This window comes from Cladophialophora psammophila (assembly GCF_000585535.1).
Source record: "Cladophialophora psammophila CBS 110553 chromosome Unknown aczJe-supercont1.5, whole genome shotgun sequence".
Lineage (NCBI taxonomy): Eukaryota > Fungi > Ascomycota > Eurotiomycetes > Chaetothyriales > Herpotrichiellaceae > Cladophialophora > Cladophialophora psammophila.
In genome coordinates, this window is record NW_006912926.1 from 1,571,712 (window position 1) to 1,586,352 (window position 14,641).

At 52.5% G+C, this 14,641-nt stretch overlaps 4 protein-coding genes across 4 annotated transcripts; all 4 read right to left on the reverse strand.

Annotated features, from left to right (window-relative positions):
• Nucleotides 1–1,624: 1,624 nt before the first annotated feature.
• A1O5_04213 (uncharacterized protein) lies at nt 1,625–3,331 on the reverse strand (the record flags this gene model as incomplete). Its single annotated transcript, XM_007744821.1, has 2 exons — nt 1,625–3,110; nt 3,168–3,331. 2 exons carry the CDS (start codon nt 3,329–3,331, stop codon nt 1,625–1,627), a joined length of 1,650 nt encoding a protein of 549 aa, XP_007743011.1.
• A 1,071-nt stretch (nt 3,332–4,402) lies between these two features.
• On the reverse strand, nt 4,403–7,396 carry A1O5_04214 (uncharacterized protein; the record flags this gene model as incomplete). The annotated part of the gene is made up of 2 exons (XM_007744822.1): nt 4,403–7,297; nt 7,364–7,396. The coding sequence occupies 2 exons, from the start codon at nt 7,394–7,396 to the stop codon at nt 4,403–4,405; spliced, it is 2,928 nt and encodes a 975-aa protein (XP_007743012.1).
• Nucleotides 7,397–8,302: 906 nt separating this feature from the next.
• On the reverse strand, nt 8,303–10,579 carry A1O5_04215 (uncharacterized protein; the record flags this gene model as incomplete). Its single annotated transcript, XM_007744823.1, has 1 exon — nt 8,303–10,579. One exon carries the CDS (start codon nt 10,577–10,579, stop codon nt 8,303–8,305), a length of 2,277 nt encoding a protein of 758 aa, XP_007743013.1.
• A 2,978-nt stretch (nt 10,580–13,557) lies between these two features.
• Nucleotides 13,558–14,013, reverse strand: A1O5_04216 (uncharacterized protein; the record flags this gene model as incomplete). Its single annotated transcript, XM_007744824.1, has 1 exon — nt 13,558–14,013. The coding sequence occupies exon 1, from the start codon at nt 13,999–14,001 to the stop codon at nt 13,558–13,560; it is 444 nt and encodes a 147-aa protein (XP_007743014.1). The 5' UTR covers nt 14,002–14,013.
• Between the last annotated feature and the right edge of the window lie 628 nt (nt 14,014–14,641).

Here is a 14,641-nt window from a genome sequence, read left to right on the forward strand (position 1 = left end):
CAGCAACGAGACGTTTTAACTTTTTTCTTCCTCAGATTTCGGCTAAAATCTCGCTTCTGCTTTACCTCGAGAGTCAAAAGGCTCACCCAAGCCTTTCTTCTTTTCTTTCTTTTGCTCTGTCTTTAACTCTCCAGTCCAGCCTGCTGCCACTGCCGGGCCGCCTTGACCTCATCTGACTTTCCCAACTTCCGCATGGTATTGTCCATAGTTGCGAATAGCAGGAGATCCGCATCGCAGGCTGATCAGCGTAGGCAGCTCCAATACCACGTACAAGTGTCCTTAATAGATTGCACAAAAGGTTGCCACGACTTTCTCAGCGTAGATCAGTTGGTATGATGGCCTTCAGCTTTGTCAGGACAATAGGTATCCATCTAGGGCCCCCACCTGAAGGCTGATACTCTTAATCAGGGTTTTCATGGATCGACGACAAAGCGAGTAACGCCGCCGTCTAGTGGTGAATTTGTCGCTCCTCATCGGCGTTTTCATGGATCGACGAGGTGAGTGACGCTGCCGCTCAGGAGTAAATGTGTCACTCCTAATCGGCACTTTTTTAGGTCGACGAAGCGAGTGACACCACCGTTCTGGAGTAAATGTGACGCTCCAAATCGGCGTTTTTGTCGATCGACGGCGAAGTAAGTGACGCCGCCGCCCGAGAGTGAATTTGACGACGCTCCTAATCGGCGTTTTCGTAGGTTGACGAAGAAAGTGACGTCGTCCAGACATAGACCTGACGGTGAATGGACAATATCCAAGGCTGGACCCGACCCTCGCAATCTGGGTTTTCGTGAATCGACGAATGCATGATAGACTCTCTTCAGGATGACGGTATCCTCTGCGCACTCAGGCGACCGCCTTTGCTAAAATGGCCATCAATCCGCATGGGACATGACAAAGGGACAAACAACTGTCTGTTCCTCTCTTTTATACAAAACCGAACCCCGAAGCAGCTCAAGCCCACACCACCGGTTCTCATCGACCACGTGACTGGCGACAGGCTCTGGTGACAGGTTCTAGCTTGAGCCACAACGTATCGGCAAACTTGCGAAAGCCTTAAACAGAGAAAGAGACTGGCACCGGGAGAAGATGGGATGCAGTGGTCTTGGAGAGTGCGCAGGCAGGATGCAATGTGTCTATTGACATCAAGAGCCGAGAACCTAGAGATTTCAGCGACGTGAGCCCTGTTGCTGGAAGTAGGTTTTATTCATGCCCCCCAATGGTAAGTCAGTAAAAAGCAAACACAGCTGAAGGAGGAGAAATGAAAAGCCGCGGAGCGTCTGAGTGCCCTGAGAGTTCCAAATCCGAGTGCGTCAGAGGACATCGCCGTAAGAGAACGTTCATGCGTCTTTTTCTAACATCACCTTGATAAAGCAGAGATCTGTGGATTTGCGGCGGTGGAAAGATGGCAGAGGTCTATTCGATACGTCGATTTGTCCTTGAGGGCAATGAGGCTGTCGCTCTAAACTGTAAGTGTTGAGAGGGTGGTCTAGCCATTTCTGTGACGAGGCGACAGTCGAGCAAGATGACCAAAGATCGTGTCCAGAGTGGTTCCCATGCTTAAAGTCCTGATATCCCAATTGCAAACAGGAATCCTGTGCAGCATCACCTTTATTGTTTCTTGCACTCTTCAGGCACAGACAACACCCTGGAAATCACTCACAGCTTTGCGGAAGCCGTGCTCGAATTCCCAACCAAACGGACATTTCTGTGAATCTGCAACTCCCTCCTGACACATGCGCTTGAGGATCCAGAGATCTAACGCACCAATCATGTCTGTCCCTATGGTTAGGTTCTCGTCCATAATGGGGGATTCATGACTAGCAGTAGTGCCGTCCAAGCCCGTGCCTCCAGCTGATATCGCGGTTGGAAAGACGGAATTCGGACCAGACCCAGTGGCAGAAGGAATTTGTCTTTCCAACCGTGCAGCGAAGAACTGTCGGGCATCTGTCCATCCTAGACCCCAGCCATCGCCGTACCGCCAATGCTCGAATTTTGCTCCTGGACTCGTGGTTGTCCAGTACCCGATATGACCGTTCAATGCGTCGTGGAGAAGCTGGCTCTTCCTCTCATCCGCTTGCGCAAGCCTGACTTTTATCTCTTGGACCGTAAACGTAAACCGCTTCGGGCACACAACCTGTCCATTATCGCTTGATGCTTTGAAACCCCAGTCCCAACCAGGCATCCAGTCCATCTTAAAGGTCCAGAACGCCGACCCGGATGCTCTACTCTGCCATCTTTGACTCTGAGCCAGTCCAAACTGCCGCATCAGCTCATCTTTCTGACCGGAGGGGGCTCTGCTCCATGTTTGCGGCGCCAAGGCGAGGCTGTATTCGCCAACGTATACTGCCACGGCGGCTTGATGGGAGAAGACATCCCCGACAAGAGTCGAATCAAGTTCATGAAGCTCTGTCTTGACTTGTTCGATGATCTCGAAGGGTGATCGCGAGGTATCTTTTGCATCAAAGGCCCAATATTTGTGTGTATCTACAATCACCGGGCATCTCGGCGTACCGGGATTGTTGTATGCTCGAGTGAACCGCACCGCGCGGCCCAAATCCCATCCGTCGCTGATGTAGATGGGTAAGGAAGCATCCACGGCAGCTATCCGCTGTATGACATCGTTGTACCACTCGTACATTCCGGGCGGATCGATTATGGCTTCGTTGCAAACTTGGATACCAATGACGCCCGCCAGTTGTGGGTCACGAAGCGTCTCTTCCGCAACGAACATCAAACATCGGGTAGCAAGTTCAAGGTTAAACGAATTACCCCAGAGCTCGGCCTTACCGCTGCTCGTGCCCGAGTGGGATTCATGATTAGCGCCTCCAGGAACGCCATGCAAGTCGATGAGGACACCGATGCCGTATTGGAGACATCGCTGGACGAGGCGCTTCACGGCAGGCCATGCGTTGACATAGACTTGGGAAGGTACCATAGCGAAGGCTGTGTTGGCACAGAAGGCCGGACCCAATGTGAAATAGCCGATTGGCAATCGAATCGAATTGCAGTGTGCGGCATTGGCGAGCCAGTCGAGGTCTGCGTCGGTGAGGGCGTTGGCCCAGTGAGCCTCCCATTTCTGGCGAGTGGCATCGAGGCCACGGACATTGATGGATCTGAGCGAATGAACTGTGAATAGGTGGGAATGGGCGAGGCAGAACGACGAGACTCACGCAACAACCGCGTCAAGTTCACTGCTCCCTGAAACGCCTTGATCGTACATGCTCCCGAACAGCCATTGTTCCAAAATAAAAATGCTTCCTAGATTGGTGCCATGCTGATAGCGATATCGAAGGATGTCCTTAGGGGTCGGTCGACTTTGTTGTCGGTAGGACATGGAGGGTGTCGAAGCTGCTAGGGATGCCTAGTATAAGTGCTATGTTTTGGACTCAAGAATAGATAGGGGCAGACGACCAAAGGGACACCGTTGGTTTGGGGGATCGTCCGTCGTGAAGATTCGAGGGGGAGGAGAGTTGTATCAGGCGGCTGAGATGGAGAAGAAGAAGAAGAAGAAGAAGAAGAAGGCGCAGGTGAAGTGAAAGCTCGGGACGTCAACCTCGCCAGCTCAACACTTCTCAACTCTTATTACTTCTCACCTCCCACTCTTCTCTCCTCACGCCTCTCTTCTCATCCCTGTGCTGCGTGCAGGGGACAAGACGTACTCACAGTCTCATTCTCCTTCTTCCCATCCACCGAGTCTCTAATGGCGTGAATCGCCGTTTTCAACGCTTTTCTCATGATGAGCCTCAATCAACTTTGCTGCACGAAATGAGACGCAAGGTGAAAAGCCGTTGACACCACTGTTTTGCACTGTTCCACCCGAAAACATGCCGATTGGGCATCGATAAATTGACCTACCCGAGTTGGATTATTGCTTCTTGTCCTCTCATTCTGCGAGGATAAAGCGGATGGGACAATTGGCAACGTCTGCTCGTGGGCAGGCAAAAGGAGAATGAACATTGAACGGGGCATAAAGCAACGACTCTCTCTCTATTGCTTCATTGCTCATCTTTGCCTGGCTGCTTGGGTTACTGGCATGCTCTAATAAACCATCCAATCTTGCAATGTTAAGCTCGCTGGCAGCTTCAATCAAGCTCTTGCTCGGCAAACTTCTACGCAAGCGCATCGTCCGCCCGTGATTCGTGATAGAAGATGTCTGCTCGATCACCGTAGCGCTGGTTCTCCTTGCCTCCCGTGCAAAGCCGTTCTGGGCTGTAGTGCCTTGTCCTTGGAACAGAAAACGCACCTCAGCGCGTGCCGCAATCATGCATACCAGCGCCCATCCATCCCGGAACACCACCACGCCATGTATGTTCTTCAAAGTGTGCGTGCGTGAGACCCCCTTCTTATTTTCTTCGTCCGGCATAACCAAGAAAGATCACCACAAGCATTCCTGCCCATGAGAGAATTACTTCATCAACAACTCCATCTGCTCTCTTCTCCTTGCGCGCATGGACATTGACAGACTCTGCTGCGCTATCGGGATGTCTTTAGCCTCACCGATGCCCAAGGGATCCAGATCATCCGCCAACGTCTCTGCAGGATCTCTAATCTTGCTATCGGGTCCATCTTGTTCGATATCTCTATTCCCTTCCGCGTTCTGATCTTGCTTTTGGTTGGCTTCTCTCGCCCCCTCCTTATCCTGACCCAGATCCCGGGGTGTGATGGAAGGAGACAGACTCGGACTCGCTGGGAGCGGGACTGACTGCGCCTGCTGCTCATCGGGGAAATGGTGAATCATGACCGTGCTCTGATCTGACGTAGAAAGGATATTCGACGCAGACGAGTCGTCCTTCACGGCTCGGAGGCGGTCGCTCGTTTTCACATCGTCGTCACGGTCTTTCTTTATCATTAACTCATCCTGGGGCGATTTGGAACTTCTGAATTCGGGTTTCGGCGATGGCGCAACGGGGACGGGCGTCCTTGATCTTGAAAATGATTCTCTCGGCATTGGCGATGCTGCCCGAGATCCCGGCCGCGACATGTCAAGAGCAGGGGCAGATAGACCAGGAATCCTCGCCCTCTCCGCCGCCGGCTCATGCATTTTCGAACTCAACTTCCCAGAAAGAGAGCTCGTTAACCCCACACTCCCTTCACTTGTCTCTACACCGACAAGCACAGGGGTCCTAGCCCTGGAAACTGGCGCCGACACGGAGGACGAGTAGCCAGCTTGTGATCCACCAGCGTCCGAGACAGACGTCCATAGTTCAGTCACTCCCGCCTCACCGGAACCATTGGTTTGAGGTTTGATAAGGGGTTGAGGTTTGGCATTCATTTCGTCGTCCGTGCGGCCGAAGAGTTCATTCCACCATCTCACCTCGTCCGGTCTTGGGAAGATGAGGCGTTCTTTGCCGCGGACGTTGTCGTCGATGACTGGGTCGTACTTTGAGTTGAGAAACTCTTGTTTGCGGGCGAGAAAATAATCCCATACACTCCGGGTGCGCTCGCTGAGCCTGAGTTCTTTGCGTTCCTTTTCGTTGTCGCCCAGGAATGTTCCATATTGGCAAGAATATAGATGAAAGAGGAGACGCCGCAGGAATCGTTCGCTAAATTCGAATCGGGTGGGATACTGGTACAGCAGTTGATATGTGGCATCCAGAAATTGGTGGAAGACCGGGGATGTCTCCTTGACCTTTGTGATTGGCTTCTCTTTCTCCTTCTTCCCACTCGCAGACACAATCCGTCTCCCTGGTTGCGACTCCGAGTCATAGTTCCCCGGCGCATCTGCGTCCGAGTCAACATTGATGGACTCTCTCGACTCGTTGTTTTTGGTGTTGGAAAAGAATCCCTTAGCAGTCAGAAAGGCATTTTCGAAAGTCGCCATGGGACCACTCTTCTCTTCTTTGCCATCCGTATCTTCACTGCCTCTGCTGATTCGCTCGTTCTCGATCTGAAACCACTTCTCCGAGCTCAGGAATCCCGATCGATGTTTGAACATGTGACCAAAGCTCAGCCAATCTTTTTCGATAAGTACCATGAACCCTTCCATAGTTCGGTAGTATGGATCGAGACATATCTGGCTGAGAGACGAAAGTTGGCTTGTTCTGTCCCAGCCATCACTGCAATGAATCAAGACATGGCTGTGTTGCAGCCCCACTTGTCGGGCAATGAGTCCCGAGCCATCCAGAACAAGACCAATATGTTTCAACCAATTGCTTTTCTGCAGCAACTCCTGATTTGGACCCAAGGGGGTCAGGTCGGAATCTCTGAAGGCGTCGATGACTTTTTGGAGACTGTCTCGCATGACATGAACATTGTCGATCCCGAGGTATGCCTTGGTAGCAAACTTGTAGTTACTCATATCCTCGGAGCCCATGCCTTGCGTCTGCATGACCAGCGCATTGATGGTGGGACGAGCATCCACGATCATATTTCGCTGCTGCGCTCCGTAAACCATAGGCCTTCTGTCATCTGAGCCTTCCGGCGCATCATCGTCACCTCGAAACCGGGCAATGATGGCATCTTCGACCGCCTCGGCGTCTGCCTGTGAGACTTCACCATCCAGGACCACTGCGCAGTTGGTGTCTTTATTGGATCCAGAATCCTCGCGTTCCGGCGGCGGAGAGTTGTAGGCAGAGAGTGGCCGTTCAGCTCTCGTGGTGTTGAAGATTGCCGCAACGAGCTTTTCATCCTGGATACTTCGGTTTCCTCTTACTCCAACAAGTGGCTGAGATGAACGAGTGATGGTACAATCGTTGACCGGATGAAGATAGGTCAGAACCGGTATTCTCGCTCTAGATCGATATCGTCCTGCGTAGTTCAGAGTATTATCTGAGATATTTGCGGGGACGGCGAGGACGGCAGGATATGTCGGAGAGAAGCTGTAGTCCTTGTTGATGGTGGAAATCCTCCAGTTTGTCTTACGACTCTCGTCACCGAGACCCATTCTCCTCCACTCGCGCATGGGATCATACAGAGACCAACCTTTCCCCCCGACATCCTTTTCGGGCCCTGTCGGATGATACGAAAATGCATACAACTTTTCGATCCCGCTCAACTTGCATGTCCAAGCTTTGACACTGTCGTAGACATCCCTAGCTTTCCGATCATCATTGAAGTAGAAGCAATAGAACGTGAAATCGCGGCAGCGCAGGCGGATGGACGAGGGCTGTCTGGAAGCAGTCGGACTCGGCCGAAGGGTGCAGAAATGAATGATGGGGTATGTTATCCAGTTTTCTCGGGGTCGGGCATGCTTGCCGTCAGCGGTGGGAGGAGCGGCGTGAACGAAGATGAGGTGATGAGGAGTCAGATGCAATGTTCCGCTGACCTGGATTCCGCGGCGTGAGAGAGTCACGTCGTCGACCTGTGGAGGAGACATTGTCAGTCTCTTTGGCACCAGGCATGTTGCGCAACAGCCAGCGGATCATACAACCTTCGCAATGCGAGTGCGCTCCATGGCCATTTTGGCGTTGTGCTAGGCCAGGCGGCTGCCTTGCCGAACCATGGGCGGGGCTGCTGGGAAATGGCGACTAAGCGACGACCGGGGCAGTGATATACCCAGGTTATTTATTCTGTAGAATCAAAAGACATGTGAGAAGAAGAGACCGACTAACAATTGAAGTATTTGAACAAAGACACGGTGAGTGTGGAGGGCAGGGAGGATACACGATCAGGTCGAACAAACAAATCCACAATCGACGTCAAACGGAAAAGGGCGAGCGACCAGGGCCGCCCGCCGCTTCCTCCGCGTTTCTCTTAGCGCAGCCTTGTCACTTATGAGGTATGTACTCGCTGCTAGAGATACACGTCGCCAAAGACAATAGGGGTTCTGCGACGCCACTTTAGACAATACAAACAGGATTTGTGATCTATGAATGAAATTTGTATTCGACCGTCTAGTGAACAAGACAGTGGCTGCTCGTTCAGCTGTGCAAGGAACGTATGCCTTCGTCCCCACTACATGCGATCGCAACGCATCCCTCAGTGGGAACAACACGGTCCGGTTCACTGTCTTTCGAATCCAACCCATGACATTCATCCGTGGCTCTTTTTGACGGCGTCATATCCGAGCTCTGCCCATTTTCTTGCTGCATTAACCACAACACCATCCGTTCCGGTCATGACTAGTTGTACAAATTGTTCGGAAATTGACATTTCCTAACCATCCTTTTCGTTGGGCTTGGGGGCCCCTTTTCATGCATGTTTGACCCATTATCTTCATGGTTTTGCTGCCCCTTTGGCTTCCCATTGCCAGAAAAACGCCATGCTATGTTGAAAATGTTTCCACAATGTCCATTCTATTTCAGACATTAATCCAAAGAGAATAAGGCCGTGCCTTGCCCGCCTGTCCTGCATGCGTAGCTTCTGCTCACAAGAAGTCATCAATGTTCCGAAATATCTCGGGTGCTTCACCCTGTTGGTGTGGACTTCGGGGATCAAAGGGTGCTGGTATCTGACCCGCCACTGTGTATGACGCCGGAGGCTGCATTTGTCGTGGAAGCAAGACTCCTCTTGTCACCTTCTTGCCACCGCCATTAGTCATGGCCAGGTCTGCGGCAGTCGTGATCCCAAATGGAGACACCATGAACTCCGTGGCTCTCGGTGACAAGAGCGACGACCCGTCGGGTTCCTCCGTGGCGGCATCCATCTTGGGTGAGCTGGTAACAATCCCTAGTCTAGGTGTCTTGGAGGGATTGCGTGGCTGCTGCTGTTGAGGAGGTGGTGAATCGAATCGCTCGCGAAACGGCAGTGGCCGGGGGGACACACTCTGTGGAGGGCTCTGAGGTCGTGGTGGACTACGGGCCTCAGTAACGGGTGCCGGGTCCGGTGTTTTCGTCGTCTGCGGCAATTGCTGCGCAATGCCTCCCAAGATATGGCTCAATTTGACTGGCGTAGCTATCGCATTTGTCTGCCCATCCTTGGGAAATAGGGGCACTGGGGGAAGTGCCTTGTTGAGCTTCAACGGCGGCAGAGCTTTCGCATAAGGCTCGGAGACAAATGTGCCCGTAGGAGCCGGCATTCTTTCACTATCCGTCCAGTGCGGGACACGCCAGGAAGATTGTTGAGCGACTGGCGTGTCCATAACAGGAGAACTTGACGACCGTATCTTCCACCAGCTCGGTTTGGGGTTGTTGCAGTGATCACCATAAACTCCTTTGACAACCTTTGCCCGAAAGTCCGTCAACTGATAGATCAGGCTCATGTTGGGTCCTACCCATTCACTCCGCTGCTTCACCGCCATGTACATCGAGTGGAAATCCGGTTGATAGCCCTTGTACAGGCCGTATGCAATCACCAATGAGGCAGAGCGACTGACACCTAACTGGCAGTGTATTAAGACTTTTTTCCCCGCTTGTATTCTTTCATCAATTAGCCGACATAGACAATACAAATCCTCCAATATTTCCGAGTTATGGTCCCATGGTACGTGCAAGTATTCGGGTTGCTGCCGCTGAACGAAGGAATTCGGCCGAGGAGTCGTAGGCGTCGGTATTTCGTTGGATCGTGGCCATTCCCACGCCGACTTGAACGACAGCTCCGAAATGGCTGTCTGTGGCTCTATCTCGGGTTTCGGTGGTTCTATTTCGAAAGGGTTCTTAATTTCCTTGGCCACATTGATGACCATATCGAATTGACTCGCCTCCTGCGCCGTTGGCTCCAGATACAGATAGACTCCGCTGTCGTAAATCAATACAGGACCTTTGGGATACCCCCTCTCTTGAGTTTCCTGTGATTTTTGCGGGTGAAATTCGTCCTCCTCTTTCAGTTCCGGGAGTTGAGGATTGCCCGACTGACCCGAATTGCTCGGCTCTGAACCAGGGCCGGACGGAACAGTGCCAGTGGCGGGTAAATGAAGGAATAGGCCTCCTGGAGGAGGTTTCGTAGGAGAAGCAAGTGAGGCAAGGGCGGGTGACGAAGCCATATGATGTAGCGACGGTCTGGAACCGGGTGTCGGGGGCACGTCTAATGCTCGATTGAATGTCAACTGTTGAAACCCAGGAGTCCGGATGGTGAGATTCGTCGGCTTTTTCCGCCCTGTTCGAGGAGTGTCCTTCGAGGGCGATGTAGGAGCGGAGAATGCATGAGATTCGAATCCATGTGAAGTCGCAGGGCGGGGTAGCACGACCGCGCTCATATTCAGCGACAAATTCTTGACATTCTTGGGGACTTCTGGCACCAAAAAAGCCTTCGTTGAAAGGTCGTCCGTGGTTTCTCCCGTTGGTGGTTGCCTTTGCTGTGGAGGGTTTCGAGGTGGTTCTAGTGCAGGTCTAACCATTATGTTCCGGAAAGGGGACACTGGAGCAGTCGAGGAGGCTGATTCCGGAGATGAAGAGGGCGAAGAGTCAGTTATCAAAGGAGAATCAAAGGTTGAATTGGTGGTTGTAGGTGAGGATTCCGTAGAAGCAGATGTCATGGAGGTGACGCTGTCGCGATGGTGTAAGCAGAGATCCGAGCGCTGAACAGTCGAGTCCCTTGAAGGATTTGCGTCGGTCACGAGGATTTGGGTATCACTCTCAGGTATTGTCTCCGGAGCGGCCGTCAACTCTTCCATAGCCTTCAAAATACTTGTATCGGGTTTTCCAACAACTGACATGAAGGACGGAAATGGTGTTGACATGATCGAGCCCACCTCGACCGGGGGCATATTCGAGTATTTGGTCGGGTAAAGAGGCGGTCGTCTCTTGCTGGAGGGGCCGGGGAATTGGGAGGATTCGCGGGGGCCTATTGGCAAAGCTATCGAAGCTGAACCATGGCGAACTCGACGGCGTATAGTACTCGTGACGTCTTGATAGTTGTTGGCCAAGTCAAATGACCTCTTGCGCTGGTGATTGTTAGCAAGGTAATCCATTGAGTCTCTCAACATGGCGACGACAGGTGGTGACCGAGGAGCGACGAAGAACCATTGCACCGCCGCATGGATTGCAAAAGGGTAGACGACAACAGCGAGTGATGAGGGTCTGGAACTGACGTACAATGGTAATGGTCAAAGTTGAGGTCTCAAACAAATCCAGAAGAGTTTAATGGAGCCCGGAACGGTCAATCGCGGCGCAACAAACGGCGAAGACATGCGACACAAAACATGAGCAAGATGTTTCCTGGTCCCTGCTGCAGCAGGTCCCTAGAGTGTCCCTGAGAGGAGGGGACGGTGGTGGTTGTCTGCTTAACCTGCTCCTCCGCAGTTTCAGATTTCAGCGCGTATCCAAAGTGTGCGGCGCAGCAAGTCAGGCTTTCCTCCTTTGTCTCCTCCGTCCTCCGACAAGGATGGCTCCACTAAAGTAACAGACTGTAATACGGATTTGGGACTGTGGGTTTTCCGTTGGGAGCAACAAGCAACAGACTACCTCCTCTTGCACCAAGTTATAGAGTGTATGCGCAACGGGAAAACCGAATAGACGGATGCGACCTGAAGGTCAATAAAGGTTGAAGTCGCAAAGGAGGGGGATGACCAGAGACGATTAGTTGATAGCAATTCGACGGCTTTTCCTTCAAATCCAAGAACCCGAGGACTGGCGGCAAAGCGAAAGTGGACTCTGCGACAGGTTGAGGCTTGAGGTTTCGAGGAGTGGTGGGTAAAGGATAGGCAGGGGACTCGGTAGGGTAGTTGGTATTTGAGAGGAGGTGGACAAAAGTCTCGAGTTTCGAGCGCAGAGTGGAACCTAGGAACCTCTCTTCCTTTGACCGACCGGCAAATGAGCAAGGAGGAGGAACGCGGGATGGCGCAATAGTTGAGCCTGGCCGGGTAGACGAGTCCACGAGTCCACGAGGAAGCAGCTGGGGTGGAGATGGGCTGCGTACTGGGTATGGAAAAGGTGTGCGATCGATGGCCGGAGGAGGACGGAGTGGTCATAGGTTTCTTTGAAGCTGAATTGAAGGTGAATTGACGGAGCACACAAGGTCGGAGTAGGTACCACCAGAGTAAGAAGTCGAGTCCTGCCAGTCAGCGCCTGCAAGTTGTGGTGGTGTCTCCCCTAGGCGCCTGGACAAGATTTCACCTCCTGGCACAAGAAGCGAATCACAATTACTTGCGCTGGTATGGGACGTATTGAGGGGGAGGGCAGAAAGGGTAAAGGGTGCCTTTGAGGCAGGGCGGGAGGTAGGGGGGGCCAAAGGATCAGACAGCGATTGGGCTGGGGGCATGCGGGAGCCACCAACCTGAAACACAATGCCAATTGCCCAGGCCACCAAGACTCCCCAGGACACCCAAAGACACCCACCAGCGGCCATTAAGGCTGCCGAGGCCCCCGTCTTTGCTTCTATTTCTGGCTTCGAGCCGGGAAATTTGCCGCGCGCATCCACGTTCGCAGAGCCAGCACAAGGGCCCAGGTCCCTGTACTCCGTCCTCGTACACAGGCAATGTACTCCGTGAGTACTGGGTATACGCACTCTGGCCCAATACTCTCCAAGAAGACGCATCTTGCGCTCCTCCGATCTCAATAGTCAGATTGCAATCCCCCCCAAAAAAGCATCCTAGAACAATCCAGAGAAAGACACTTGGTTGCATGCATAACATCATAGTCTACGTCCCTTCGTTAGAACAACAAAGGAAGGAAACAAAGAAACAAGCGAAGACACCTTCCCCTCCTCCCCACTCGAGTCACGCGGCATGAGACCTGCAAGATTGCACCGCGTTTCAGATTGCTACATGCGCGAGAATCAACTTGTCTGTGCGCCACGCCCCCGAGGCTGAAGGCTGGAGGCTGGTGGGCTGACTGTGTCCCCCCCCCCCCCCCATCGCTATCATCTAAAGACCCAGACGTCGCAAGTACATAGCAATAACTGTCCGAGGACCGAGTATTAACAATAGAAACCTCATACTTCCCTTACCCAGAAGCTGGAGCCTGACTAGCACACTGATTACCTGCTTACATCCCTCCAAGTTTACTTAGATACACTTGCATGGCCGAGCTTCCCACCCGTCAGTCCTTCTTACTCATTTCATTCTTTGAACCACATCGTGAAGCCACGCCTTCAGCCTCTAGGCATCGTGCTCGGTTACCGACCACCATTTAATCAACACCAAAATGTGGCACCCAGTGTCTCGCAAGGGAGCGTGGTTGCGGGCTGAAAATAGGGCATGCTCAAGCGAAATCGCATCCAAGGGGGGTTTGACCTAGACGGCCTCACGGCCTCATGCTTGTTTCCCTTCTCGGACGAGGTTGATATTTTCAGGCCTATATCCATGCGAGTGCAACCTCTGCAGGTTGTAACTCTAAGTGACTGAGTATCGTGTCTATCATGCCAGTTCTTCCTAAATGGGTTTGACCCCCGTATCCCGAAATAATTCACATCAATCCAAGCTCCAATCGCTTGTTGTGGTATGTTTCCTTGCTTTTGGAACCCATAACGCCGTCGACTTTTTGTGTCATGACTATGCTTCCCAGTTGCCAGATCCAGCGTGCACCCGAAGCCGCCAGGAGATTGACCGCCCATCCCTTCATTTGCAAGTTTGCCGGTATACAACTTGAAACGCCTTTGCATGTCTGGTCGAAGGGCGGACGGGCGTCTTTCGACAGGGAGAATGATGAGGGAACAAAGACCCAGGAGACCAAGGGGATTGCCGTCTATGTCCCCAAGAACCATCGCCCATTTGCCGCGCTCACTTGCCATCCCTTCCATTCTTGTTTAAGACTTTCGTGCATCTGATTTATTCTTCAGGTACAGCTCCCCTATCCCTGACTTGGCCTTGTTGACCTTTTGCCTTGCACTCATGGCCGCCGAATAGTGTGAGAAGGAGAACGAGGACCAGTCTCGGTAGTCTCGAGTCGGCCTTGAGACCTCGACCACTCCTTTGGTGAGTTTCTTTTGAGGCTTGTCATATGTGAAAATATCTTCGAAGTCAAAGTCCTTGGACGACAGGTCGAGCGCATCAAAGTTGGTCGAGGCCTTGTCTAAGAGTTCTCGCTCCGTCTCTGACAGCGATATGTCGAAGCTGGCGGTGCGGGCATAGGGGACGAGTTGAACTTTGGGAGACAGGCGAGGTGAGATTGGAATTGTTGGTTGTGTAGATCTAGACGACGACGTGGACGTCTTTCTCTCCATTGACGATCGGCCGGAATCCGAATCCATCGAGCCCGGACTATGTAGTGGCGGCGATCCGGAGGCATGCTTTGCAAAGGCTGCCATGGTTTTGAACGGACCAATTGGGACTTGTCGGAGAAGGTGGCTCTCGAGATATATACAGAATATCGCGTGTCAAACTCGAAGCCTCGACTTGACAACCAAGGGTATCAGGTTGGCGTGAGGTCGAGGCAGCTTGATGTATTTGGTCTGGTCGAGGTCGTATACTGGCTCGGTTGTAGGCAGTCGGGATCAGCTGTACACAGACAATGGACAGGACCGAGCACGCAAAAAGGCGCAGAGCTTTGATGTCACTGGTGTTTCGTGTTCCCGGACACTTCTCCACAACCGGGACAGGTACAGGGACACTCCAAGACGAAATGGATCTGCCTTCGAGAGTCTTACGTGTGATGCCAGCGAGTGCTCTGCCGAAAGGAAGGAATCGGATAGCCAAAGCCACTTTTCCCCTCGAGTTGGACGGGGATTCTCTGCAAACTTCAAGGATGGAGGAAATGCCTCGTCCCCTTATATTGTCACACGCAAGAGGGGCATATGCAGACAAGGCCGAAGAGTGAGGACAAAGGAAGTGTGCCTTAGACACATGTCATCTCGATTGGTGATGGCGACATCCAAGAGGCGAATTAGACTC